We start from the raw sequence: 26,576 nt of genomic DNA, 5'->3' as shown, positions 1-26,576 counted from the left end.
TTTCTATAGCCCCCGCCTGCTTCGTATCCAAGGAAATAAAATACACAAGACGGAAACAATGACATCACTCTGCAAGAATAAGGATGAGCACAGGACAGACACTTTTAAGAAACTTTGGGAAGACAGAAGTGGTTGTCTGTTTCTCTCATCCTAAAAGTACCCTGAGTCACCCTCAGAGCTCCTCCAGCTGCTAACCTCTGTCTGAAGGTTATTTCTATTAAAAAAAAAAATCCTTATGTTTGAAAGCCCTTACTTTTTGTGATTAAGAAGAGCTGCACTATCCATCTCGAACCAAGAGTGCTCACTGACACTCTCCAGGTCTGATGTTAATACTTGTGCCTTATTGCAAAGCGTATACCTAGCCTTCAGGAAGCTGGACAAGTTTTTGGAGACAGTCTGGGTATTGAGTGCCACTGAAGCCAGACTCTCTCAGCTCTTTCTCTACATTAGCTCACTCAGCAAGAAAAAGAGACCTGGACCTCACTGGCATCTGTGTCTTACAAAAAACCCCAAGACAAAACAAAAATACCCAAACAAACAAAAAACCAAAACAGACCCCAGGTCTGACAAGACCTGGCACAATCAGAGGATACAGAGTTTTATTGTTTATTTTACCAAGAGGCGATACAGCCCCTTGGGTACAGATTTTACTGCATGGCCCAAGATCACCAGAGGGCACGGATGACTTGATGTTGTGCTGGTCTCTGGTCAGTATCATAAGCATTAAAATTACCTTAGTCACCAAGTAACTTGTTCTCTCTTGCTGTGACCACTTTTCTCAAGAGACATTAAGCAGAAGGGAGAGGCAGACATGTTATTTTAGTCTTTCCCACTATAAAAAGGAGGAAAAGATCTTGATGGGAAAATGCCACTGAGCAATCAGCCCTAGGGTCTGGGTTATAAGTGCAAGTGAACTAACTGAGTAAATATGCTAAGAAGACTGTCATTTCCTTCCTCTAATGTTGCCATGGGCACCAAAACAAAGCTAGCTGCTGAGCCATCAACACCAACAAGCTGCTGCACCTTTTGATGAAATGCAATTTTGTCATCACTCTTGCCTCAGTTTAAATTAATGCAGAAGGATAAGGATAATGGCAATGAAATAATACTAAGACTGTAGCTCTTCCATGGGCAGAGATCGGCTTAGACAATGAAGTCAGTATTTGGACTCTGGACTCAGGGGAATGCATGGGAGGTTGTAGAATGCCTTTTTATTTTCCAAAGGCAAATAAAAGTATCTTGAACATACATTCCAAGTAAGGGAAAACACTTCCATAGGCATGACGCAGCACGTCACCAAATATCAGCCTCCAAAAGGATTACACCAGTAAACAGAGCATTTCAAATGGGGCAAAAAATGTGTAAGAAGGGATCTTAAAATACGTAGCTAGTCTCAGACAAGCTCTTAAGCACTGGCTCCTGAGGCAAAATGAAAATTAAGTTATTTTGCAAATTTTTTTGCAAAGATCTAGCAGGTACATCAGTAAAACAGGAAGACAAAAAGAAGGTGGACAAGCATGAAAAATGTCTAAGATACCAAAGGTAGGAGACACAACATCTAACAAACTAATTCTAAGAAAGATGGTAATATATCTGAATAAGTCATTTCCTACAGCAAGGGTTTTAAAGACTTTTTTTTGAGCCTGAAGTAAGGCTCTTCACAGGTATGATTTTATGTCTGCATTCGAAGGACTATGGGCAAAGCCAATGAGAATGTTGTCAGAGGACCCTGGACCAGGACTTGAACAAACCGCTTGGACTCAGCACGTCCTATTTTCTTTGGTAAGTGAATTAATAAGTATTCTGCTCTAGACTGTTGCCAAGAAAAGCAAATAGACTGTTTTCACTGGCCAGCAAGTCAAAAAACCTGAACAGCTCAGCTTTGCCTTCGAAGATTCCGCTCTACTCACAGCTTCAACCAGTTCTGCTGGAAAAATGGTATCAGCACCTTTGTGGCAAAATTTATAGCAATTTGCCACGTTGGTATACATACACATAGCATTTTCTGCACTCTGCTACTGCTGATTTGCAGCAGGCCTGGCCAAAACCTCCGATATGCTGCAAAGACACAGCCCCAGAGTGACTTGGCCAACACTTGCCACATGTTCTGTCAGGAATCAGCATGATCCTCTGATTTCATGATCCAAGCAGGAAGACCTCACACAAAACTTACTTGCTGTAGTCAGCTACTGAAAAAGGAAATGGGAAAAACCCCCAAACAATCCACCAAACCAAAAGCCCCACAACCTTACAACTTGATGGTATTCCTGACACTTCAGTACAGCAGATTAGGATGTTCAGGGACTGCTATGCCTTAAAAGTAAATAAGAGCTTGTGGTTTGGAGACATGATGCATCTCCCCTCATACTGCTGAATTCCTGTCTAAGTATGCAGCAAACGAAGCCCTTTAAAACTAAGCCCAGTGCTCTGAACAGCAGCAAGCTCCACTTACATACACAACTGAAAATGATTTAATCTGCTTTAATCTAAAGGAAGGGAATAAGAAAAGGCAAGATTTCTGTGAGTTAAAATGTTCCTTTCACACCAGGAAATAACTGTTCTAGCATCAGCCATCAAAGGGGTCAAAGCCTAATTTTCAGACAACCATTGATTCTTAGCACAAGATTAGGACAATGGTCACTGCTCAGAGAGAAGCTCTGTAACAAGAATTTCTCCACACTCAGTTGTGCATCAAATTCTCCTCAATTCAGTTATAGGCTGCTACCAGTAAATTCAGTAGTACTATACTTACAAACTAGAAATATCAGGATATCTATCCAGTGGCTACAGCTAGAACCAGGACTAAGACTGAGGTTAGGGTTTAGGAGAGGATGTTTTCCACCACCAGCATTACTGCTAAATCCTGACCATCTATCCAGGCTGGACTGGGGGAAAAAATGTGGTGGGGCAGTGAGTGACAGGGAGGCTGCAGCAGTGGGTTTCTTGCTGCAATTAACGAAAATTAGCAAGCTACTTTAAAATCCTGCTTAGGGCACGTGTTGTGCCATATGTTTAATTTTATGGCATTTAGCTAAATTCTTGCTAATGGCTGCATTGGGAAATTGGTCTCTAGGATTGAGTCTCCTGCTGAATTAAATGACAGCTCTCTGCATCCTTGCAGCAAAGCCCCAGAGGAGACTCGGCCTCACTCCTTTGGCAACAGACAGCCCTCAAGTCTCAAGGCTGAAGCAGAGCCTTTCCAAATGGGCAGCAGAAGACACTGACCAGACCTCAGCTCAATAGTGTCACAGACAGGTGTCACCACATGGCTCCAGCTCAAACTAAGTCCAAATGGCTCAGTCTCACACTTTGCCTTGGCAGAGTTATGAAATACCCGGAGAACGCTGCATGGAATTCTTGGGCCAAGCAACACAGAGAAACTTGATGAGAAAGAGAACATGGACAAATCCTAGGCCAAGGTCTGGGCAGGGTGTTGCTGCACATGTGCTGCTTTAGATTCAGGTCCTTTCCAACCAAAACAGCCATGTTAGTGCTGAATTAATTGCAGAGTCAAACTAGTTTTATAATCTACTATTTTGCTAGAAAGACTCACGTGGGATGTGTGCTTGTGCCAGAATCCACCGGGGCCACGTCACTGCCCCAGTGAAAATCCACAGGAATGCCACTGATTTTAGTGTAGTTATTACATATTTTTTTCAGTGTAATCCTCTAAATCTAGGCCAGGCAATGCCCTTGCACAGATTGCTGTTATTACTATATTTACTTGACAGAGGAAGCAGACCAATGAAGAAAGGCTGTCAGCAGGTTACAAAACCAACTTCCTAGACAGAGGCTGCATGATCTGCCACACAGATAAAAATGTAAGATGCTGGTGTATTTCTCTTCCACTTTCTCCACAGCTAGACTGCTAAGAGCTTACTGAGTAAGAGAAAAAAATCCAAACCAAACCAACAGGAAACACTGAGTGAATAATATTCCTCACCCCTCAAATCTTCTCTATCCATGAAAACCAATTGGCTTAGCACAGTAGCAATGATTTACTGAGCCACATCTCTACAGTGCCTCCCGTGCCCTGTGGTAGGTGTGAGCATGCACATGGCAGGAGACACCCCTGACCCAAGCAGGTTACTTTTGGTACCCAGTTAGCTCTCCACAGCAGCAGGCTTCTCACCACAAGAGAGGGAGTCTGTCTCTCAAGGCCTCCAAGGACCACATGATCTCTTGATAGTATGGGCATGATGTTACCCCCCAACATGATTAACAGAGTAGTGTATGTTCAGCTCCTTGAAGGATCAGGCTCAGAACTTCTCTCACAGGAATAAGAGGGAACAAGAGCAGACAGGACTTACCTGTGGCTCAGAGGCCAGATTCATCTTATAAGGATGTGTCTTTCCCTCCTCGCTTACAAGTGGTGACCAGACTTTTGCCTCCGTTCTGCAACACAGAAATTTTGAATCGTTAATCTGTTTCCATCAGTGAACACCACTATTATCATTATAAGACTCAGAGTTCATCAATTCCACAAACATTTCTGCAGTCTCTCATATGTAGCACAATCCACATCAGGAGGAATCTAGACAGCCTCATTTTAGGTACACAACATAGATGGCTTAGATATGTGAGGTCCTTGGAGCAAGACGAGATCTCAGCAGTGACTGAGCTTATCCTGTGTGACTCCACAGGCAACACATCAGGCATAGGCTCCCACCTAGGCTGTCAAGCTGGGGGGTAGCCAAAAGCAGAAGCTGGAGATATCCCTTAGATGCAGATCCCTTAATTAAGTGGGACAATTAAGATTGCTGTGTGTTTCAGCTTTTCTGGGTAGCCTGGAAAAGGAATGATTCTTGTCTGTATTCACTGTACAGAGAACATTTTGTTCTTGAGGTTGGACTGCCCTGGAGATAAACTAGAAATATTTTTTCATTTGAGTCTCCCAGATTTTCTTCTTATTTATAGTGGTATCCATGTTGAACAAACAGAAGCTTTTTGGAATGATGAGAAAAAAAATAAAATCCCCGCCTGCAATGGGACTAAGAATTGAGATGACCTAATGTGACAGAGAAAGTCTACGTAACCTTTACTGCTCTGTGGTCTGACCCAATTACTCATAGTAGTCTGAAACACAAGTCAAGATCTGCAACTAAAACCAACTGCTTTTGCCATCATCATTGTGGAATTTTGCTATGTCCCAAAGAATGACAAACCACTGGTAAGGAAGAAGTGGAGTGTTTGGATTTGCTTGAAATACATGGTGGGAAACATATGGTACCTACATTTCTCAGAAGTAAAGACAGTAGTTAGCATCTCAGATGGATTAAACAGTGCCACTTTTCCCAAACTTTTAATAGTAGGGAATGAGTGACTGCAGCACTGTTGAATGAAAACTGCTGTTCAATGCTAAACACTGCATCATGCAGCAACCAGATGGCTGATAAACTCTTAGGATGAGGTCTGAAGACCATGTCCTGTCCTGTTGACAGGTGCCCTTTCTGGAATCTGGAACTGCAAATAGATGGACTTCCTAGGTATTTGTGGGTCAAGGACTAGCTATAATTTAAGTACTTTGTTAGCAAAACAGGAATGTTTCCACTGAGAATTAACTGGATAACTGGAAAGAGATTTTCCAGTTAAAGAAGAAGGAAGAGACTAGAAAAAGAAAAGGCTTCTAAAACTGACAAGGATGGATAAACAGGGTATAGAGCTACCCACAATATGTTCAGTCTGGTGTGCACTATTCCTCTATAAGCCCTCCAAAGTCACCTGAGATGCACATATACATTCCAGATATTTGCTCCATAAATAGTATTTTAATATTTGCATTCAGAGGACAGTGGGAAGAGATGAGAAGCAGCATTCTCAGTCAGGAAAGAGGAAGAGCTTTATTGACCTGCTGCTCCCTTTATTGCACTGTGGACTTCAAAGAGAAGAAACCTGAATGAAGTCTGCTGTGCTGTACCTCCTTTCACAGGAAAAGTACAAACACCTAGGTTACACCTGATATCTTTTATGAGTAATTCAGGTATAGCAAACCTTTGACTCTTGGTTATTGCCTCCAAGCCCAGCTGATATCTGACAACCCATGCCACTCAGATGCTGCAGTCTGGCAAGCTGGGGCACAAGCAGACAAGTATGACTGTAACAGCTGCGTGGTATCAGATCCACACCAATCTGGTCATCACCTTATCACAAAGGCTGCTGTTACTGGATGTCCAACATGCCTCAGGTGAGTACAAAACAACCATTCTCTCCTTGCTTCTGGCAATTTGTGCTTTTAGATGCCTGAGGAAACAGTAATTTCACCCAGTTTATGGCTACTGAGCCTCACAAAGCCACACCCATGTCCAGGATGGTTTTATTTTCCACACCTGAAGACTGTTTGCACATAGGGGAGCAGCCTGCTGACCAATACAAAGCCTTAATCCTTGAAAGTGTTTGGAGAACATGTATGACCAAGTTTCATCTCCTCTGGAAAAACAGTGGACACAGCAAAGTATATGGAAATGAGACACCCAGCCAGCCAGGCTATAAACAAAGGGACACTGGCTGGAGATGAAAGAGCAGCTCAGAGGGCATTAAACACTTCAGCTGATTTCTAGCATGAGGCATCTCTGTGCCAGTTCTCGCAGCAGTGATCCAAGAACTTTTGAGGTAGCATTTTCTTTTACAGCAGTTTATTATAAGCTTTTAGAAGCACAAGAAGGCTTTATTCACATTGAAAAATTTAAGCCTAGAGCAGGCCAGTGTATGAATACAGAACAGAAACTTCCCCTCAGGCATTTGCTTTCATCCCAGTGCCCCTCAATCTGTCTGAGGTGCTGGTGACACAGCACACTGGTCTCCAGAGGAGGGGAGGCAATTATGTCCAGCTACTGCAGCCCACAGGGAGTTTGACCAGATTTTTCTTCTTTATTTATAAGCAAGGCAAATAGCTCAAGTTTGTTCCCCAGACTGCTGCCATTCTGCTCTGTCACTGGATAAAAATGGAAGCAGCAAGGTCACTCCAAGCTTTACTTTCAATCCAGTCTAGAAGTTATCCAAACAGAAATGTTAAATAGGCCATGCATCTGCCCCTCTCAGGCAGGGAAGATAAAGCTTCCCTTTGTCTTCACAACAGCTGCAAAAGAGCCCCTCAGCCACTCTCAGCAACGCATTTATGGCCCCAGTGAAGCGGCAAAAAGGACACAGCTTTGCTCTCCCTGCCTTTACCCAGCAGATCTTTCAAGGCAGGTGCCCCATCCCACTGCACTAGCCATGGAGCCCACGGTCTCTGGGTCTTAGGTAGGACCACGATGATCCCAGCTCTTGGGAAGGGTTTCCTGGCACTGCTTCTTGTGTCAATGCCTGTAATTCTACTGGTGTGGCAGGAGGAAGAAAAATACCACCTAAAAATACATCTTATGTCCCACTGCTGGCCCAGGGCTTACTTTCTGCAGTGTTGGAAGTGTGGGCACCAGGCACAAACAGCAGGGCAGATTAGACTCGCTATGTTTGTATCTTATCCATGTTTTCATACCTCAGTTATATGAAGGAGGGAACAGGTGTCAGAGCAGACAGCTAAATCCAGCCTTGGTAACAGTACCTTCAGTTCACACCAGGCTGCTGCTGGTAATGGCTTTCTGGATCATTTGTTCCCAAAATTTGAGGGAGAAGGCCCCCAGCCGAAAAAAACAGCTCCATGCTCCCCTCAGCAAGGCTGTACCCCTGCCACTGAGTGTGGCCATGCTAGCAGGGCTGCCAGACCTGCCTCTCTACACTGGTGGAGGGGTTGGATGTCCAACAGTCTGCTGGGGAATCCCACCCTGTCTGGTGAAAGCCAGACGCTTTGGCATCCTTATCGGATCTCACAAACTCCTGATAAGCTGATGAATATTTATATCATAGTGTGGTTTCTAGTGCATATTCTTTCAAATGAGACTTCAACAGAGAGCAACACTCAAATGGTGCAGGAGACAAAAACCATGACATGAACAAGCTTGAGAATGAGGGTCAGGCAAATTAACTGCAGGCTTATGTTTTTGCAGTTTACATTTCCATGTTGTTTCCTTACTACAGGATAGAGAGTAACTAAGGACCAGGGAATGAGCCATGCATCTCCTGTTTTATCCAGGCAGAAACAAAAACCCAGGATCAGAAAGAAATTTCTCTGATGCTAGTTTGGATGCAGAGGTACTGGTAGGAAAAGAAGGAAGGAAACCACATGCAAGTTAAGGCAGGAATATGGAGAGGTATTTTTGAAACAACATTTTTCAAGCAGCTTGGCTTGAACATGATGTAATATAAACATTACAAGAGCCTGGATTTTGCTATCAGTGCTTTGCATGCAAAGTTGGGCCATAGCTTCAAGGGAAAATTCAGAGCTGGAAAATGAGGGTCTAATTCTTTGTGCCAGGAACTGTGTAATTTCCACAAAGACGAAAGGCACATCTACATTCATTTACATCTCATTTCAAACACTGAGATGGACAAAAGTAAGATACCAAGTAGCACATAAACCTCAAAAGACTGGAAAGCTTCTTGCACAGCACAAAGTTTTTTAGTTGAAAAATAAGGAAAGACCTAAACAATTTATTTTTGACAATCCTCTCACCAGAGTTTTCGATGGGCATTTTAATGTTTAGAAACTAATGACAAGAGCTCTCAGACTACCAGGAAGGTACCTTTTAATCAGCCCTTTAGCTACAACAGCTGTCAAATACAGGCCCTTGGCTTTAAACATGACTAGCCACTTTTAACAACCATCCACTAAGGGACATATTCAGCTTGGCAAGCAAAACTGTACTCGGGCTGCCTACAGCCTCCTGTCAATTCAAACAGCAATGACAGTCACAACTTCCTAGAGACACGAGGCCCCAGATGCATTTCTCCATGCATGGCCCTCTTGCATTTCAAGTGTCTCCTTATACAACCACTAAAACCAAAAAGGCAATTCCGATTAAACTTCTGTTGCTTCTTCTGTGTATCTGAAGCAGGTTCATGACAGCTACAAAGGCTAAGACACACTTGACTGCTCAGACTCACACTGTTCTGGCACCAGCCAGCTGCAGAGTTAACTGTTACTGTCAAAGAGATGTAAAATCACTGCAAATGCCAATCTTGATTTGCCAAAATTACTTTGAATGTTGTTAGTAAAAGCTGTTGGCATGCACCTGTGAGGGCTGGAAGCACCACACTGGCCATGGAGAGGTTGGGAACAGCCACAGAGGGCCAGGCAACCTGCATGGCCTTATATAGCTGCACACTGAGCAGCTGGCTTCTCCCAGGGCCAAAGGAATTATTAGTAAATGACAGAACTGGAAAACTCTTCTTGGCAGGGAAGCAAAAAAGCAAACATAAATGAGTCAATGGATTCCACCAACTTCCTAGAAAAGAAATTCAAGCCTATTGTGGCTTTGTGCAACTATTCCCCACAGCTCAGACCTGGGAACACACAGAGAAAGCAAGAGTACAACCAAACCTACCACATAAAATGTAAAGGACGGGACACACGTGCTCTCTTCTCCATAAGTATCTACACATGATCCTTTCTGACAATCCATTTAACAGGTCCTGGTATCAGATCTGACCTCCCTGATCCTACCACTAGTCAAACAACACATACATAGCTTAACTCCTTGGCAGCAGTTTCAACAAATCAAAAGACTATTTTGCAAACAAAAGAGGCGCATTAATGTATTATAAGCTGGCAGCAGAGTGGCTTGAAATTTGAGGAAAATGACAGTAGGAGCAGAACAAAACATTACATATTTGCAACCCTTTTTCACAAATATTCCCCTCTATCACCCCCAAACTGCCTCCAGACATAAACGGAAGGACAGACTCACTACAGGAACGCTTAATTTGTTGAAAAACAACCCTATATAAATATACACTTTACCTCCAAGTTGCTCAGGGCTACACAGTTCCACCACCCATCTGGTGACTACAGCCACAGGCAAAGATCCATTTGTTTTAGAAATAATTTTCACCTGTGCTGCAATGAACACTTGTCTGCTTTTGTACATCTGCAGCTACAACAGAGCTGTGTGTCAAATCCATCATGAGCACTTCCACTGACATGGGTGATGCCTGGGTCGTTTGACTATCATGTGAATTTTATGGTAGGAGTATTTGTTCCTCCTGCACCTTATTTTCTTTGAATGTTCTTTGTCAGGGGAAGCATCTTACTCAAAATACACTAAATTTCCAAAGAAAGTTGATAGTTGTCTCCAATTTGTCAGACACATCTTGCTGCTTATGCCCATTAATGGAGAGCAGCCCCAGGCGAGGCTTTGCTGAACCCTAACATGTCAGTGCAGTCATGTTCACATCCTAATTTGAAAAAAAAAATCATCAGGAAAAAGAAGTGTAGCTCTTCTCAAAGATTCAAAACTTCATTTTTCCTATAGAAAGGCTCAAAAAATCTCTCTGTGAATTTCTCAGTTCAGCAACCAGGTAGGCTTGAGTTGACTGAAGCACTGTCTTGAGATTGATTTTATACTGCTGAAGACCATAATGGAACCTTTACTTTGGTTTCTTGGTAACTACACTTCTCTTGAAACAAAAAGCAAAAGGAATGAACAGAGGCTCGGAAAAGAGTGGGAGCTGCTAGACACAGTGAATTCAGTGGGAATTTGTTATCTATGGCAACATTGTTGAACACCCACTTTCCAGGTAGAAGACAGACCTTTCCAACTCTGTTCACAAATCAAACAGCAAAGCACCTGGCACTGCCACTCAGTATTCAGAGAAAGCAATTTGTGGCTCAGTCTTAAATCCTAGGAAATTAAGAGATTTGCCCCTTTGGGTGAAAAAGCAGACCAGGCATGTTTTCTTCAGCTAGAAAGTTGATACGTTTTTAATGGTGACTTGTGTTAGACGAGATTTCCTGCCTACAATCTGATCTGAAATATTTTTGGACTGTTACCATCACTAAGAAAAATAGCGAAACAGGAAACATTGGAATGCTGTTGATATACACAATCAAGCATACAGTGCAAACAGCATTTCCTTTACCAGAAGCGTTTTTCAATTCTCTATATTTACACTTCTCTTAAATAATCATTAGTAAGCCAAACATGAAGACATCCTAACTGCTTGGCTATCATTAAAAGAGAAGAGAGTTGCCTATTTGAAGAATACACATGTATAAAGCCTGTTTTGAGAAAAGAAGAGCACATGAAAAAGACAAGCATAATACTTACATGAAACACTCTCCTAGCTTCGAGCTACTTGCAGCTTAAAGGCTTTCTACAGCAAAGATACCTCCATTGTATATATTATCCCTTAAAGATTTGTCTTGCACTAATTTGCCCACTAGGCTCTTCAAACCACATGCTCACATTTATAGCACAGTCACAAATGAAGTCTCCACTGTCACAATGGTGCTGATCCTTTGATGAAACTGAAACACCTGGTGTGAGCTCAGACCTGTGTCTCAAATCCACCTGTCACAACCTTGTTGCCACACTAAATGCAGGTCAGAGAATATTTAGCATGGGTAATCATTTAAATAAGTAACCATTAAAAATTCATCAGCTAGCAATTTAAAAATCAATAAGGATTTGTGGTTTCACAAGACATCTCTCCAATGGCGAGTAGAAAAGAAGGAGTAGAAGACTTCTCACTCCAGAAAACCTAGCACAGCTGGGCACATCCTCACACCAGCTGTGTGATGTTCCAACCCACAGAGGTGTTGCTCTGTCAGAACAACAACCTGTGCCAGCACAGCTCCTTGGCAAAACTGATTCAGCTACAACTGCACAGAGTGGAGACCAGAACCAAGAGTTGGTGGTGCTGCAGTGCAAGTGATATACATTCCTTTTCGTACTCAGCTAACTACTTACAGAATTACTTTGACAGAGAAAAAACTTCCAGCTCTGACTTTGATTGTATTGTGAGCCTTCCTTGCCAGCTGTATGATAAGTCTAAGTGACAGAGCTGTGCCCACCAAAGCTCAGGAAGCCCAAGCCATACCACTTGCCCAGGTGGCACTCATTTTCCCCAAGAGCCTTCCAACCTCTCCACCTCTGTGGCCATGCCCTTCCCTTCTTCATGGAAGAGGGCTCACCACCACATCAGTCCGCTTTCCTCACCCACTTCCCCTACCTTAAGTTGAGCAGGAAGATGCAGCATGGCTCCAGGTATTTTAAAATGCTTTCTGTCACCTCTCTAGGCATCATCTCAAGACCTTTCCTTTTAAGGCCTTAGGTTGCAAAGTAAAGAAGTGCTCCTGCCTCAGCAATAGAGACTACGTAGCACTTCTGACCACTGTGTGAAACTGCATTTAGACCAACATAATTATGGGGGCCTAGAAGGAGACACTGGGCCTTAGGAATAAAATATTCTCAACACAGTACAACCAGGAAAGACAACATGATGCACACATATCTTCCATAGAGCAACAGGTAGTAATATCAAACTCTAAAGTGGTATGAAGTCAGATCATTGCTTTCACATCCTTGCAGTTTTTACACTCTTCTTGGCCTTCTGTCAGCAGATCTCAGTGATCAGTACAGCAGCAGAAGCATCTAACACACACTCATGCTACCTCATTGAAAGAGGGTCTTGAAAGAGTTGAGTTGTGTAAACTGAAAGCCCCTACACAATTTTACATAGCTGCAGATCCAGCTAGAAATCTCTCCCTGGGCAGCTTCCACGCCCAAGGCCAATGAAATGTGCATAGGGTAGCTATAAACTTAACGACTTTGTAATTAACATTAGCAAACACATTTTACAGACTCAATGATCTGTAAGAGTGAACTTGCCTGCAGGCTGAAAGAGCCCTTGCCTCCCCTTCCTCTTTCCCAGCCAGAACCATATAGCACTGGTTTGCCAAGTCAAGCAGCTGGATTTTGGAGAGGAAAAGGAACACTCCTTTGCAGGAACATTACATGCTGCTAAGTTCAAGGCCAGTATGAGAAACTCTGGGGTTAACAGGCTGCTGCAATGCTCACTACCCATTCACACTGCCTGCACTGTGCTCTGCTCTTCCATCTGCGAATTCCCTTAATGAACCGTCAGGAATTTTTTTTGGCCAAGACCCATCACTTCTTCCTGAACTGGGAAATGCCTGCTCAACTCCTGGCATTGTCTGAGCCACGGTAAAGACTTCTGTTTATCAGAGAAAAGTCCTGAACAACTGAACTACTGTGTCATTTAAGGCATGCTTTTGCATTCCTTTTGAAAGCACTTCCCCTGCATCTGCCATGAAACTGATGGATGATCACTCTGAGGGAAGGCAGGCACAGGAAAAACTTGCTCCAGAGCAACTAGAAATGCCACACTGCATCTACCATCTGACTTTGAAAAGTGTCAGTACCTGCAGCTGCAATTCACACCAAAAGAAGGATAAATCCCCAGCATCCTCAAAAAAACCAGGCTCCAGTTCTTTTAAGTAGCAACAGGTCAAGCAGAGCCCTGCCTTCCCATCTCTATTTCGTCTCTATACAAAGATGGTCCCATGGCTGGGGAAAGGAATGAAGTTGTCCATTGCTCCACAGTTCAAGATGGTGGGAAGGCTGAAGCCAGCCTGTGCTCTACACTAGTGACAGAAATTGTGGCTCAGCTGTCACCTGCCTTTAGTTTCTCAGGACTTGGAGAGACTGATGCCTAAGAGGAACTTCGTCGCACCCTGGGTCATCACTGTTTAAGACTGACAGTGCTGTTTGATCAAGAGGCTTCAAAATGTACAACATTTCTGAGTCTGTGCTTGGCAAAAAGCAGGCAATTAATTGCTTGGAACAACATAAGGCCTATATTTTAATTGCTAAATGAGTGCAACAGAAAGGAAGGTCATCTCTGGTTGCACCTTCTCTGCCACGAGTGAAGTTTTCATGAGACCATCTTTGGTTTCTTGCTGTCAGGAGCCACAGAGTAAGCTGACAGACCCTGCCATAAATTATCAGCCAGTTCCTCACTTGGAAAGTTGTTTTCCGAAGGTCAAAGTTCAGCAAATGCAAGCAGCATTAGGATTAAAGGATGAAATGCAATTCCCTCTTGCTAGCCAGCACCTGCCAAACAAAGTACTAAGAGGTCAAATTAAACCAGTCAAACTAAAACACAGCTACTGCCCACCCCACAACGCTCCCTCTCTCCAGCCCCAGTGTTGCTCAGCTACGTACCTGCTGACTGTCAGAGTCAGCTCATCTGCGCAACTCTTGATTTTGTTCTGTGCCTCAAGGTGTGTCATGTTGTCTGTGCTCACTCCATCAATGGCTATGATCTGGTCTCCTATACACAAGTTGGCTATTGCAGCTTTGCTGCCTGGAGTCACCTAAGAGAAAACAAAAAGAGTGAATGGACTTTCCAGGGAGGAGATTTCCATAGCAACCTTTGAAAAAGAGTTGGAGAAGTTGTGTTTTTTCCCACTGGTACCTGGAAGCAAACAAGTTAAAATAAATGAAAGTAAATTCTCAGCAGAAATCTATCTAGGTCTTTTAGACAGGGGATTTTGTTTTGGCACCCACAGACAGAAGTCTGGAGTGAACAACAGGTAAATAACAAAAATAGTATTTTCACTCAAGACAATTCTCATGCTAGAGAGCAAGATCATACAGAAAGCAATTATTTTCTTTCCTGGACGGAGAAGTGCTCTCTGAAACAGAAGGTGCTGAAGACAAACAGAAGTCCAAGTGTCTAAGAACAGAGGTGACAGAAAACACTATCAGAGTCATTGCAATACCAGTGCCAATCACAAACAGCTTTGCCTGCATTACAGTCTTGCTTGTTTTCTTCCTTGAAGGAAAGGTTTGGGCTCAAGATTTTGGATTGCTTCTTCAGTTGTAACAATATGGTTTTTCCTAGGAACAGGTACAACACACATTTACTGACTTCAGCAAGATCAGTCCCAAAGCAGTGTGTGATCTATGCAGAGTAGAAGGGAGAAAGGCAACAGAAACTTCATCTTTAAACCACAAGCTGCCAGTAGTGTCTGAAAAAGAAGAAGCACCAACCTCCCTGCCTGACCACAGCTCACCTTGGTACCTTCTGCCATGCTGCATCCCCCTTTCCTCTCCATGTGGTCCCAGACAGAAGACACTAAGCAGCAATGCCAACAGTATAACACTCCTCATGAAAAAGATCCCAGCTAAAATTTGGCATTTTCAAGCAAATCAGCTAAACAGCTTCTTCATTTCACACTACTTTTAAAGAGGTGTCCTCTTAACAACTGAGACCTCTTTGGGCCAAAATTATTGCCTGGGCAGAGGGTGAATAACATCATGTTTGTGTCTTTGCAAATACCATAGAAGATTTTGTGCAGTTTTAATGAGTTTGTGAAAGGAGTGTAATGATTTCTATGGGCTCTCTTCCATTATTTAATAGGCAGAGGAAATGAGAAGGGTGGACTGCTCCCAGACACGAGTACAGATTAAAACATGCCTTGCAGCTGAGACATACCTCATTTATGAGTCCATTGCAACTGGCATTCATTCTACACATTCATGCTAGGTTTCAGCATGCTGGAAAGCAGCTGAGCAAACCCAGCAGAGCTTTCAGACATAAATACCATTCACAAGATTTAGAGATCCCTCCTAACTAGGGTTTGGTTGGCAAATCATTGCCCCCAGGGCAACACTCCCCTCCTAGAGGTGTCACACATTCGCAGCAATCACTGTTTTCCCTGGGTCAAAGCTGAAGCTGTTCAGCCTATCTCCTCACAGCTGCAGTGGGCTATTTTCACCAACCAGAGGAAAAATCTCCAGATATTTTTCTTTTTTCACCTTTCTGCTAGGAAAGTATTTCATGGAAAAAGCAAGGACATAGATGTGGCTCACAGATGTCCAAGCTGACCAAGGTGCTCAATGTTAATCCAAAGAGCTTCAGATAAGTCAACCAACAGTGAATGTCTACCTGCACACCACTTTGAATGCTGCATGCAGCAGTCTCGGGACTGACAGAGGAAGTGCTGATAAAAATATCACACAAAGCACCAAATGGATACAGAAAATCTGATTTAAATGTGAAGATCATCACCTGCCAAGCTGCAGCCCTGAGCTGACCAGTGACCTACCAAGGCCATGGAGTGCAATCTGCAACCACTCCACTGGATTCAATGCCTTGACAGAACCTCCTGTAAACCCTGTGACAGAGTGTGTGGTTCAACCCCAGCCATCAGCCAAGCCCTACTCAGCTGCTCACCCACTCCCCCACTTGCACAACCAGGGAGAGAATTGGGAGAGTAGAAGTGAAAAAACTTCTGGGTTGAGATACTGACAGTTTAATAGGGAAAGCAAAAGCCACACACACAAGCAAAGCGAAACATGGAGTTAATTCACTCCTTCCCATGGGCAGGCAGGTGTTCAGCCATGCTTAGGAGAACAGGGCTCCATCATGAGTAATGGTTACTTGGGAAGACAAACAACATAACTCCAAACATCTCCCTTTTCTCCCTCTCTTTGTTTACTGGGCATGATGTCATGTGGTCTGGAATATCCCTTTGGTCAGTTGGAGTCAGCTGTCCCAGCTGTGTCTCCTCTCAGCCTCCCATGCATTCCCAGACTCCTCACCAGCATAGCACTGCAAAAAGCAGAAAAGGCTTTGGCTCTGTGTAAGCCCTGCTCAGCATTAACAAAAACATCTCTGTATTATCAACCCCGTGCTCAGCACAAATCAAAAACACAGCCCCTCACCAGCCACTGTGAAGAAAACTAACTCTACCCCAGCCAAAACCAGCACAACTCTGAAGAAGTCCTAAGCACTGATAGCTGCCTATAGTCCCACCAGATCTGGGAGCTGTCATTATAAAAACCATAAGACATATCTCTACGGATATCATTATATCAAAAGGAGACTGCAGAAAACTCAGTGTGGGTCCTCTCCTGCTCTCTGGACCTTAACTGAGTCACTTGGTTTCTTTATTTCCTCTGCTACCAAAGAAGGAGAGAGACACATTACTCACCCTTGTAAGGAACACCAAGCTCAGTTACGGTGACCATGATTAATTTTCAATCAGACAAGCTGCCAAAGGGTCAAGAACAACAGTGGATTAACGCCAGCACTGGAACCCTGCTGGAGACTCAGCCATACAGATTGCATTTCAAGACTGATAATTATACAATATGTGATAGGCTGGTAGAAATTATGTGTATCACCAGGAACAGCTAAGCCACAGCAGTCAGGGACACTGAAATACTGAAGCCTACTGAAGAACCCCCAAGAGCTACTAGCAAGAGTAGCTGGCATTCACAGCGACATCTCAGTGTATTGCCAGTACTCGTGGTGTCAATTCCCTTCTGTATCCACTTCAGAGAAATTTGAAATGTGAGCACTATTCTCCATCAGATAAGAGCCACTGGTAGCACAAGGGCCATTCCATCCACTCAGCTACTCACATAATCCTCTCTCCTAAGGACAAGCTACAAGGTTGCACAAAAATAAAAGAGAAGCATATCTGCCAAAAGTAAACATGCTTTAAAATCCAGCTTCTTCACGTCTGGAAATAACTTGCCCTGAAATGCAACCTTGCACAGACTGCTGCCTACAACATCCAGCTCATATTGTCTGCCAGGACTGTTCACAGCAAACATGTCTGCACACGGGCAGGGTATGGAGGCAACCCATCCCCCACTCTTTTAGGATGATTTATAGCTACCAATAATGTTCCCTTCCCCCCTCACAGTAAGGTCTGGGATTATCTCAGTGCTGTCAAGCAAAAGGCGTTTCTGTTATTAAGTGAGGAGCACAGACCTGCCACTGTGACGTTTTTCTGCTTTTATTTTTGTCACATCCCTGCCTGGTCCATGGGAAGCAGCAGGGGCAGGCATGTGGCTGGAGGGAAAGCAGGCAGACGTGCTCAGAGCACTGGCAGCTATCAGCCAGCTTACACACAAGGACTCCAAAAATTAACAAATGCTTCAGACTAGCAAGGATCCAATAACTTTTGCACCTGAATCTGCTTTGCTCCTGCTCTCGGATGATCTAAAGCTTTGCCCCAGCCTCTCTTACCCTTCCCTCTTGACTGAGCACGAAGCAGAGACAGCAGGAGCCAAGGGAATGGGAGGCAGTGCCCTGCACAACTCGTACAGGTGGGTGACACGGTATTGAGCAGACAGAGCTGCACTTCTGCATGGATAGGTGAGAACGGCTGAAAGACTGCAAGGAACAAAACCAGAAAACACAACCTTGCACAAGTCACAGCTTGTGCAAAGGCATAGTCTCTTGTGTCCTTCAAAAGAGCTGCCTGACTTAGTTTGGGCTTCCTCCACTGGGGTTGAGCAGATGGGAACATGGGCAGACTCACCAGGCACCGGGAACCTTCCAGCTCCAGAGACACCATGCTTGGGTGAATAAAGCTCTGCACACCTTATAACATCATGCCCAAGGGCTTCCTTGAAAGGAGCCAGGCCCTACCTTGAGGTGATTGCTCCCAGGCAATTGGGTAACACTGCCATTAGACCATTTTGCTGCTGAACAGACAATGCCGAGACAGGCAGAGCAGCAATGATTCATACTGTGTCCAAAATAGGGCCCAGAGTGTGTTTATGGTGATGCTCTGTTTGGGTGGTGTTCTGTGCAAGAAATATGGGCTACTATAGAAATAGACCAGACACATCAAACTATGTCCTTGATACCAGCTCAGACACATGCACCAGCATGTGGAAGAAACAAATAATCCCCACAACTTGTGGGTTTGATTGTGCACTCTTTATTCATGCAAAACCCAATGTAGTAGATAACCATTAAGACCAGTTATAAGCTGTTTTTAAATAGAGGCCCCACAGATTCAGGATTGGCTTGGATAGAAGAAAAAACTACATTACTTTTTTACAGTACGAAGTGAAGCTTTGTGCACATGTGCCCCCTTGCACATACACTTTGGGCTCCACCTTGCCAACACCAGGACTTTGCAAAGCTCAGATGACCACCTCCCAGGCAGTTTGATTGCTACTATCTGCTTGCACTGGTGGCCAAGCAGCAAAGAAGGTACTAGGAAATAGTAACTCTTCAGAAAGTCTTTGGGCAAGTGCATTTACAATAGAAAACACTTTGATTTAGTAGCAGGAGAAACATTTGTCTGCTTATGCAGCTTTCAGGACTTCTTCATAAAACTTCTGTCTGTCCCAGAGCTTGCCAAACACAACCACATTTTATATTTGATGTAATTCCCTCCATACATGCTACCTAACAAGCTCTGCAGTCCCTGGACAGGGATATATGGTGCCTTTTTTCCTCCTGCAGGCAAGGATCCAAGAGGCAGCAGTGGGTATACTGAGGGAAGCTGCTACCCACAGCAAATGAGAGGGAGGAAGGGTGGGAAGCATTTTTATAAAAAGCAGCATAACTCAGCTCCATGTGAGTCAAGATAGATGGGTGGGTCTAAAATTCATTCAATTTTTTCTGGCCTCCCCTCATCCATTCTGGCACCCTACACACTCACTCTGTCAGCTCTTCACAGTTTCTCACAGACCCTGCAGCCTCCGGCATCACTCATCACTCCACACCTAAACACATTGCAAGAAATGATGAAGAGATAAGAAACAAGAAAATTAACATCAGCCAAGAAAAAGATCTGGAGAAACTGCACCTATGTGTGTTTGAGAAGAAAACTCAGCTGGATCGTTGCTGGAAAGGACAGATATGAAATAACATACTTCCAAGGCCACCAGTGACAACCAGACATCTCTGACATTCAGTTTAATCCTTCCCACCCACACACACTGCTCTTGTACCATGAGTAATGTCCTCAGCACTGGAGTATTATGCTAAGCAGTCAAAGTTTCTCCCAGCAAAAGCATGCACTGGGTCAGCAGAGATCAGAGGCTATGAGAAAATTCAGACAAGCACATTCCCCACCTCTTCTCTTTAGGGGACAGGGAATGATATGCCTTACAACTGGCTCCAGTAGAGTTCCCGTCAATGCTGCTCCCGTTCTCTGCACCATTACAGCCCAGCAAAGCTGCAGCCCAAACCTCACTGGCTGCTCTGTGCTGGCCCAGATCACACCATCACCAGAAGACAAGAAGGAGAAGGGGGTCATACCTCTGGCCAGTGAAACCCTTGAGCATCAGCCCACCCCAGTGGGGTCTGGGCTTCCACAGCACAAGCACCTCTGGCAGCTCAGCCCTTACCCTCCTGCCTGCCTTCATGCCCTACCCTGACAGCCAGAGAAGCTTTGTTAACACAGAAAGGGGAAGGCATCAGACACTGCAGAGAGGGCTCTGTGACCTCTGTAAGATGGTATAAAAAGACATGGCTGAGAGGATTTGCTCAGACAGATGCCCAAATGGTGGTCAAGGAGGGTCCCAGGCTCACAGCTTCTTTTGCAATGTCCCACATTAAAACAAATAAACGATATTTTTTACAAGGCCTCAAAAACAGCTGAGTCTTTCCTGATGGTTTATTTCATCCTCTAAATAAATCAACACATCTTGTAATGAGCAAACATCTAAGATATGGTACTCCAGAACAACATCAATTATTTATACAGTTTAGGGCTCCTATAATTTCCCTGTTGATACTGAAAAAAAAAATTTCTCCTGTTATTTTGATGTTCAACCCTTGAAATCCAATTCATTTTACATACCATATATATTACTTGATGGACAAAGTGATTTTTGAGGGTGAAAGGTGCCAAGGAGCCTGCAGCCATACATAACTTGACATCTGGGAAAGAAAAGGACTTTCTTCCTCCCAGAAGTACATTTGCTTTTGTCATCTAAATCTTGGAGCTGGTACATTCACTCCAAAAAAGAGTTCTCTCTTTAGGCTCTTCAGGGAACTTGCCCAGAAGAAGATGGGTCAGATATCATCAAAAACGATTATACCAGTTACAAAGAAGAGGTACAGAGAAAAGGGAACTCCAAAGTTTGGGTGACATCAAGCTGCTGCACAACCAATGACAAATTACTCTGAATATGTGAACTGAGGAAAAGACAACCCTGGCTCCTAGGAAAGACAAGAGTCCTGCTCCTGCATGTAGCTCTGGTAGAAGGCATTTGATTAGTATCCCAAAAATTGTGAAAGTTTTTTTCAAGGTAAAAGTGCCCCCCACAACCTCAGGAAACCAGACTGGAAATGATCAAACCTGTCCTGTGCCCCAAAGCACTTTGCCTTTACCCCAAGAATATTTGCTGCTTTACCCTTGCTACAATTAAGGAAGATCTCTTTTCATCCAAACCCTGGCAGTTGGGGAGATCAGAAAAGTCTTTTCCTCTTCTCAGCAGCCATTTGTTCCTTTGAAGCACAAGATTTTCCAGCAGCTGCTCGGGAAACTGCCAGGATTGATGCTGGTTTCAAAGTCTGTAGGGCCACAACCTCTTCACACCTGGCGTGCTCTGACAGAGCACACAGGACTTCTGCAAGCAAAGGCATCCTGCCGTCCTCTAAACACCAACCCAGCCACTTCTGCAGGGCCAGGAGCTCTGGGCAGGTGACACTAATGAGTTCCACAGGCCCTTATCAGCTATGCAGTTCTGCAGAAGGGCTGCTGCACCCACAGCCAGGTAAACATCCGAGCAGGAAACATAAAGCCATAAAACCTTCACCTCCCTATAAAGCCCAGCAGCTTTCCCCAGCTGCCTCCCTCTTCCCAGCCAACCTTAGAACAAGACCCCAGCACAATGCTGAGATTTGCAGCCACGGGCACAAGAGCTGGACTGCATGGCAGAGGAACTGCAGTCATAGGTGTGCACGATGGGGACCAGCCAAGGCTTTCCAGGCTGAGGAGGAAAGCCAGCCCAACCCTAAATCCTATCCCATTCACCACACCCCGTGTTTCCTTTGGCAAAGGGCTCCACTCTGGGAGTAGAGGGCTGCCCGGAAAGCCCCAGCTCTCCTCATGTCTCAGAAAAATAACAAAATAACCCGCAGCCACAGTCTTTTCCACCTGGGGAAGAGGCTGGAGCCCAGCCCAGGGCAGTCACTTGTGCCACTCAGCTGAGCCCTGGCATGCACCGGAGGGAGGACAGTCTCCACCCATCCCATCAAGGAATGCCATTAGCAGGGTGTCCCGTACCAGCAGGGCTCTCTCTCACCTCTGTTTCTGGGATGCCTTTGCTCAGCTGCTTCCTACAAGGGTGACTGGTGACAGGGTAGGGACATCAGCACCAAAGCTAAACCTGATATCTTCTCACACCACAGGATTCAGTCCCATGCTTGATTTTGGACCATCAAGTCAAATTTCACCACTAAATCAAGGTTTAAGTTTATAAAGCTGGTTCAGAGGGCCATGCTTAAAAAGAAAACCAACACACTCAAACACCTAATTATGATCCAATTCTGTATTTTATATAAATTCAGTTTTTAAGATACTACAAATAGATAAAATACCAGACTAAGCAGGGATAAATTCACATAACAGTGGTCGAAATCATCAACAAGCTGATTGGGATTTCATCTTTTTAATGTATTTGCATAACTGGTCTGTCTTGAAGCCATTTTTTCATTGGAAAACTGGTTTTATAAGAAAATGTCCAGTTTTACAGACTCTGAGACACCCATCCTTAACGGGGCTGGGAGGTTTTTGACCTGACAAAAACAGCAAACATTTGCTCTGCCCATATTTTGGGTCAGATGTTTAAGATTGCTACCACAAACCATAAAAATCATCTCAATAACAAGGTTTATCAGACAGTTCCACGTACTCAGCTGGAAACAAAAAGCCTCAATGTTTATCAAAATCAAATGCAACCAAACAGGCAACAGCTCATGTTACCTGAGGAATGGAGGGGGATGGGGTCTGTCACTGGCACTGCTTTTCAGACAGCTCCACTTCATCAGCGTCTGCTTATACAACATGCTGCTGGCTTCCTCCAGCAGCTCCCAGCCTCAATGGGATTTAACTGGGAACTACCCTGTGTATAGATCAGCTCTAAAGAAACTATTATCGTGTATGTATTGTGTCCATTCACATCTCAGAAAGAACTTTTCTCAAATTCCACCCCACTGACTCACTGCAGAATATCACACTAAGAGCAGTAAAGACAAAGGCCTTTCCTACTCCTGTAGGGCAATCCAGCAGGCTTTGGCCCAGGGTTCATTACACTGATCAACACAAATTTGTTTTTTTTTTTTTCTGACCAAAGATTGCAATAAAATGTCCACCAGAACCCTACAGTTTCAGAAAGAAATGTAAGCCAAAAACATCTCTGAAGCATCCATCCTAAAGAGACGGGAAACTCCACAAGAAAGTCTCACGAGCAGCACTTGTGAAATCCCCACTCTCAGCCCTCACCAGGAAGACCAGTCCAACACAATCAAGAAACCAGAAGTGTTCTCACAACAAGGTAACAAGGTGCTCGTGATGTATTTGAACCTGAAGCAGTTTTGACCACATATTTCAAGTGGAAAGTGAGGTAGGGCAGCGACATAAGACAAGGTAAAAGCAGTTCTGGAAATGCCACAATCTTTCATCGGCTGCTCCTCTAAGGCACAACCAGACATTGGTACCATGCAGCCACCGTCAGCCAGAAGCCCTTGGCCAGGCTGCTCTAGTGGCTCCCACGCTCATGGCACCAGTGCTCCTCATCCATCTTGGACCCTGGACTGCAATTCCAAGCCTCAATGACTTCCTCCAGAGAACAACTCAAACGTTGCTGCCTCCCACCAACAAAGCTACATTCAAGTACAGCTGCTCCCTCGCTGACTGGGGAGCTTGAGAAGCCAAAAGCCACTAGCAAGAAGCTGAAGCACAATGGTGATGAGGGCCATAAATACCAAGATAAGCTCTAAAGCTTAACAGCACAAGGATGATGGTGCCAGAAGTCAAACATGAGCTCCTGGCAGGCAATGCAGGCTGAAATTAGGCACCTGTTTCAAAGAGAGCTGCAAGACACCCAGTTCAGGTCTATGCCTGGATGGATGTCTCTCCTGGCATCCCACCATGCCAGCACATTGAAAAGCACAGGGATCCCATCAGTGCATCACTAGGACAGGCTCCACTGGCTGCATGGGACGGCACTGACCCCATACACAGCACACCCAAATTGCAGTGCTCTGTGTCAGGATGCTGCTGCTCCCCCACGCCAAGGGCAGGCAGTCCAGCCCTGTGCACCCCTGCTTGCAGTGCTCCTCAAGAGCACATCTGTGCACCCACACACCTCCCACACAAAGCAAACACATCAGTGCTGAGGAGGGAGAGCTGCAACCTCCCATGCTCCCAGGGTAATGCCCTTATTACAGGTTACAGCCTCCCCACCCTCTCACTGGCCTCTGGTAACCCCCCCATCTCATAGCACAGTGGGACCAAGGCCCTCACAACCCCTGGCAGATGTCAGTCCTACGGCCAGTGCTCACCCCGTCCTGTGAGGGAAGAAGGGCTCCATGCACGGAAAGGCCTCTGGTGAAAACAAAAGTATCAAATAAAAAAGCAAGAATATCGAAGTTATAAAGGCCCCATAAAGTCATCACACGAGGAGGAACAGACTTTTTAGAACAGGTCAAAACTTGATCAGATTTTTTTTATTTTTACATGGTAAGGGGAAGACTAGCCAAGAAATTTCACTCCTGAGCCGAGGAGAGAAATCCAGGAGCCTTATGAGCAAACCACAGGAAAGATTAATGACTTGAAGTCTGGGAGGGGAAATTAAAAGTATCAGAGGGGCCACAAGAGAAAGCCCTGATAAGAACTGCTAATTGTCAGCATTTACGTCACCACCATCAGAGAGGCTATTTTATTCCATTTTAGTCTCCAGAGTCACAATTTCTCATGAGGTGGTTATTTTTCCTGCTTTGCTGATCTATGCTCCTTGGTATGTGCCTATAAGCATTGACAAAGGCGACCAAGAAGAGGTAAGAGCAGGTAGGGCTTTAGACACACTTCTGCCTGAGAGTCTTTTGCTGGAAGGAAATGGCAATAATTACCATAACAATGAAGTAAATATCACTTCCCTTACAGTAAAGCTGCTTTCATGTCCCAAAAATGCTTTAGAAAAATGAGGTATTATTACTGTAATTGAAAGAGATTACACAGAAAACTAGTAACTCACCCCCTACCCCCGTGAGCACAATAGTACTTGTGAGCTTTGCCCTTCCTGCAGCTGACAGCTTCCCCCGTGGCACCTGGGCTCCTCCACGCATTGGGACCCTATGGCAGGAGATCCCATGGAGGCATTTATAAAAATTCACAAGTCTGACCATCCTGGTCTTCTTTGAGGACAGCTCACGTAAGTTCAAGTTCTGGCATATTCCACTTCCCGCAGCCCTTCCTCACCTGAGGCGGGCGGGCACTTCAGAATTGTGCAATGGTGGCAGACGCCAGAGCCCAAGGCTAACAGCAGCTCGCTGGATGCCTCTGTTTTAGCCGAGGGACTGCTGGAACGAGGAGCAATTCCTTCATTCCTTTTCCCATAGGGGAGGCCTGCAGCCAGCCCTGCCAGGAATCTGTGCAGTGCACTCCACGCAACCAGGAACAGGAGTTTGGGGTTCAGGGCCCCACACAGGAGCCCGTGGCTCTTGGGACACATGCAGGGACAGGATTTTAGGGCTCAGGGCCCTACACACCAGCCCGTGGCTCTGGGGACTCGTGCAGGGACAGGATTTTAGGGCTCAGGGCCCTACACACCAGCCCGTGGCTCTGGGGACTCGTGCAGGGACAGGAGTTTAGGGCTCAGGGCCCCACACGCCAGCCCGTGGCTCTGGTGGCCCGTGCAGGGACAGGAGTTTGGGGTTCAGGGCCCCACACAGGAGTCTGCCCGTGGCTCCGGTGGCCCGCAGGGCGCGGCGGGGCAGGGCCCAGCTCCCGGCCGGGCCGAGCACCTGTGGGTGAAGGTGGGCACAGGACAGGTCAGATGCAGCGAGCACCGGCATCTTACAGGCAAACGCTGGGGAGGAGGAGGGAAAAGCCATGTACAACGCTAAAACTGTTTCGATACAAAATTTTTGCCATTTCCTAACTAATTTCTCTTTAAGTGGGGGGGCAAGAAGAACTTCGATCAGAGACGGGCAGAGGCACCAAATATACCTTAACATGGCTTCTGTAAACAAAGGCTCCTAACTATACATGGCAAGCAAAGGCAGGCGAGCCTTCAGCCCACGTCGGTGAGATGGGATCCCACAGGGTGGGCTGCCAAACCTGAACCAGGGGCTGAGAAGATTCCAGCTGCCGGCAGGATCCCTATGCAGGCTGAGAAGAGAGGATGGGTGGGAAGCAAAGACCCCGGTCTGCTACAGGTAAAGGGGCTGCGTGTGCCACCACTGATTTCTCCGTAAACATGAAAAACCCAAGCAAACTACAAAACGGAGGGGGGAGAAAAAGACAACATCACCCCCGGCGCCGGCTTTGCCGCTGTCCCACCTGCCAGCCCGAGCCGACCCCGGCCGCCCCCAGCACCGCCCGCTGCCGCCCACCCTACCCGGGAGATGGCGAGGGGCTGCTCGAAGTCGCGGCCGCCCACCAGGCGGAAGCCCCAGGGCCCGGGGCCCGAGAGCACGATGCGGTGCGTCCCCATGTGCGCGCTGCACCTCACGGCTGGCTCCGACAGCCCCGCCGCCCGCACCGGCCCGGCCGGGCCCGGCCCGCCCCCAGCCCGCCCCGCCCGCCGGCCCCGCCCCGCCCCGGGGCAGCAGCGCCCGCTCTCCGCCGCCTCCCCGGTTGGGAGCCGCTCCACCGCGGTGCCGGCATCGGGAACCTCGGCGCCCCTCACCCGCTCCCTGCTGGACGGCAGGACAAGGCTCTGGCACGCAGCCGCAGGCAGGAATGC

General features: G+C 45.7%; 1 protein-coding gene across 2 annotated transcripts in view; it reads right to left on the bottom strand.

The window, feature by feature from the left end:
• Positions 1-26,394, bottom strand: part of PDLIM1 (PDZ and LIM domain 1) — a 43,645-nt gene extending 17,251 nt beyond the window's left edge. The window contains exons 1-3 of one of the 2 annotated variants that reach the window (XM_014879884.2): positions 26,229-26,394; positions 14,061-14,212; positions 4,311-4,395 (exon numbers count right to left, since the gene is read on the bottom strand). In XM_014879884.2, the coding sequence (XP_014735370.1) occupies positions 4,311-4,395; positions 14,061-14,212; positions 26,229-26,324 (333 nt within the window). In that variant the 5' untranslated portion in view covers positions 26,325-26,394. The remainder of the gene's footprint in view (positions 1-4,310; positions 4,396-14,060; positions 14,213-26,228) is intronic. The other variant, XM_088169025.1, reaches the window with a different exon arrangement.
• Positions 26,395-26,576: the final 182 nt, after the last annotated feature.

The sequence above is a fragment of the Sturnus vulgaris genome, chromosome 8 (genome assembly GCF_052056855.1).
Source record: "Sturnus vulgaris isolate bStuVul1 chromosome 8, bStuVul1.hap1, whole genome shotgun sequence".
Classification (NCBI taxonomy): domain Eukaryota; kingdom Metazoa; phylum Chordata; class Aves; order Passeriformes; family Sturnidae; genus Sturnus; species Sturnus vulgaris.
The sequence above is the reverse complement of the archived record's forward strand: the minus strand, read 5'-3'. Positions and strand labels throughout refer to the sequence as shown.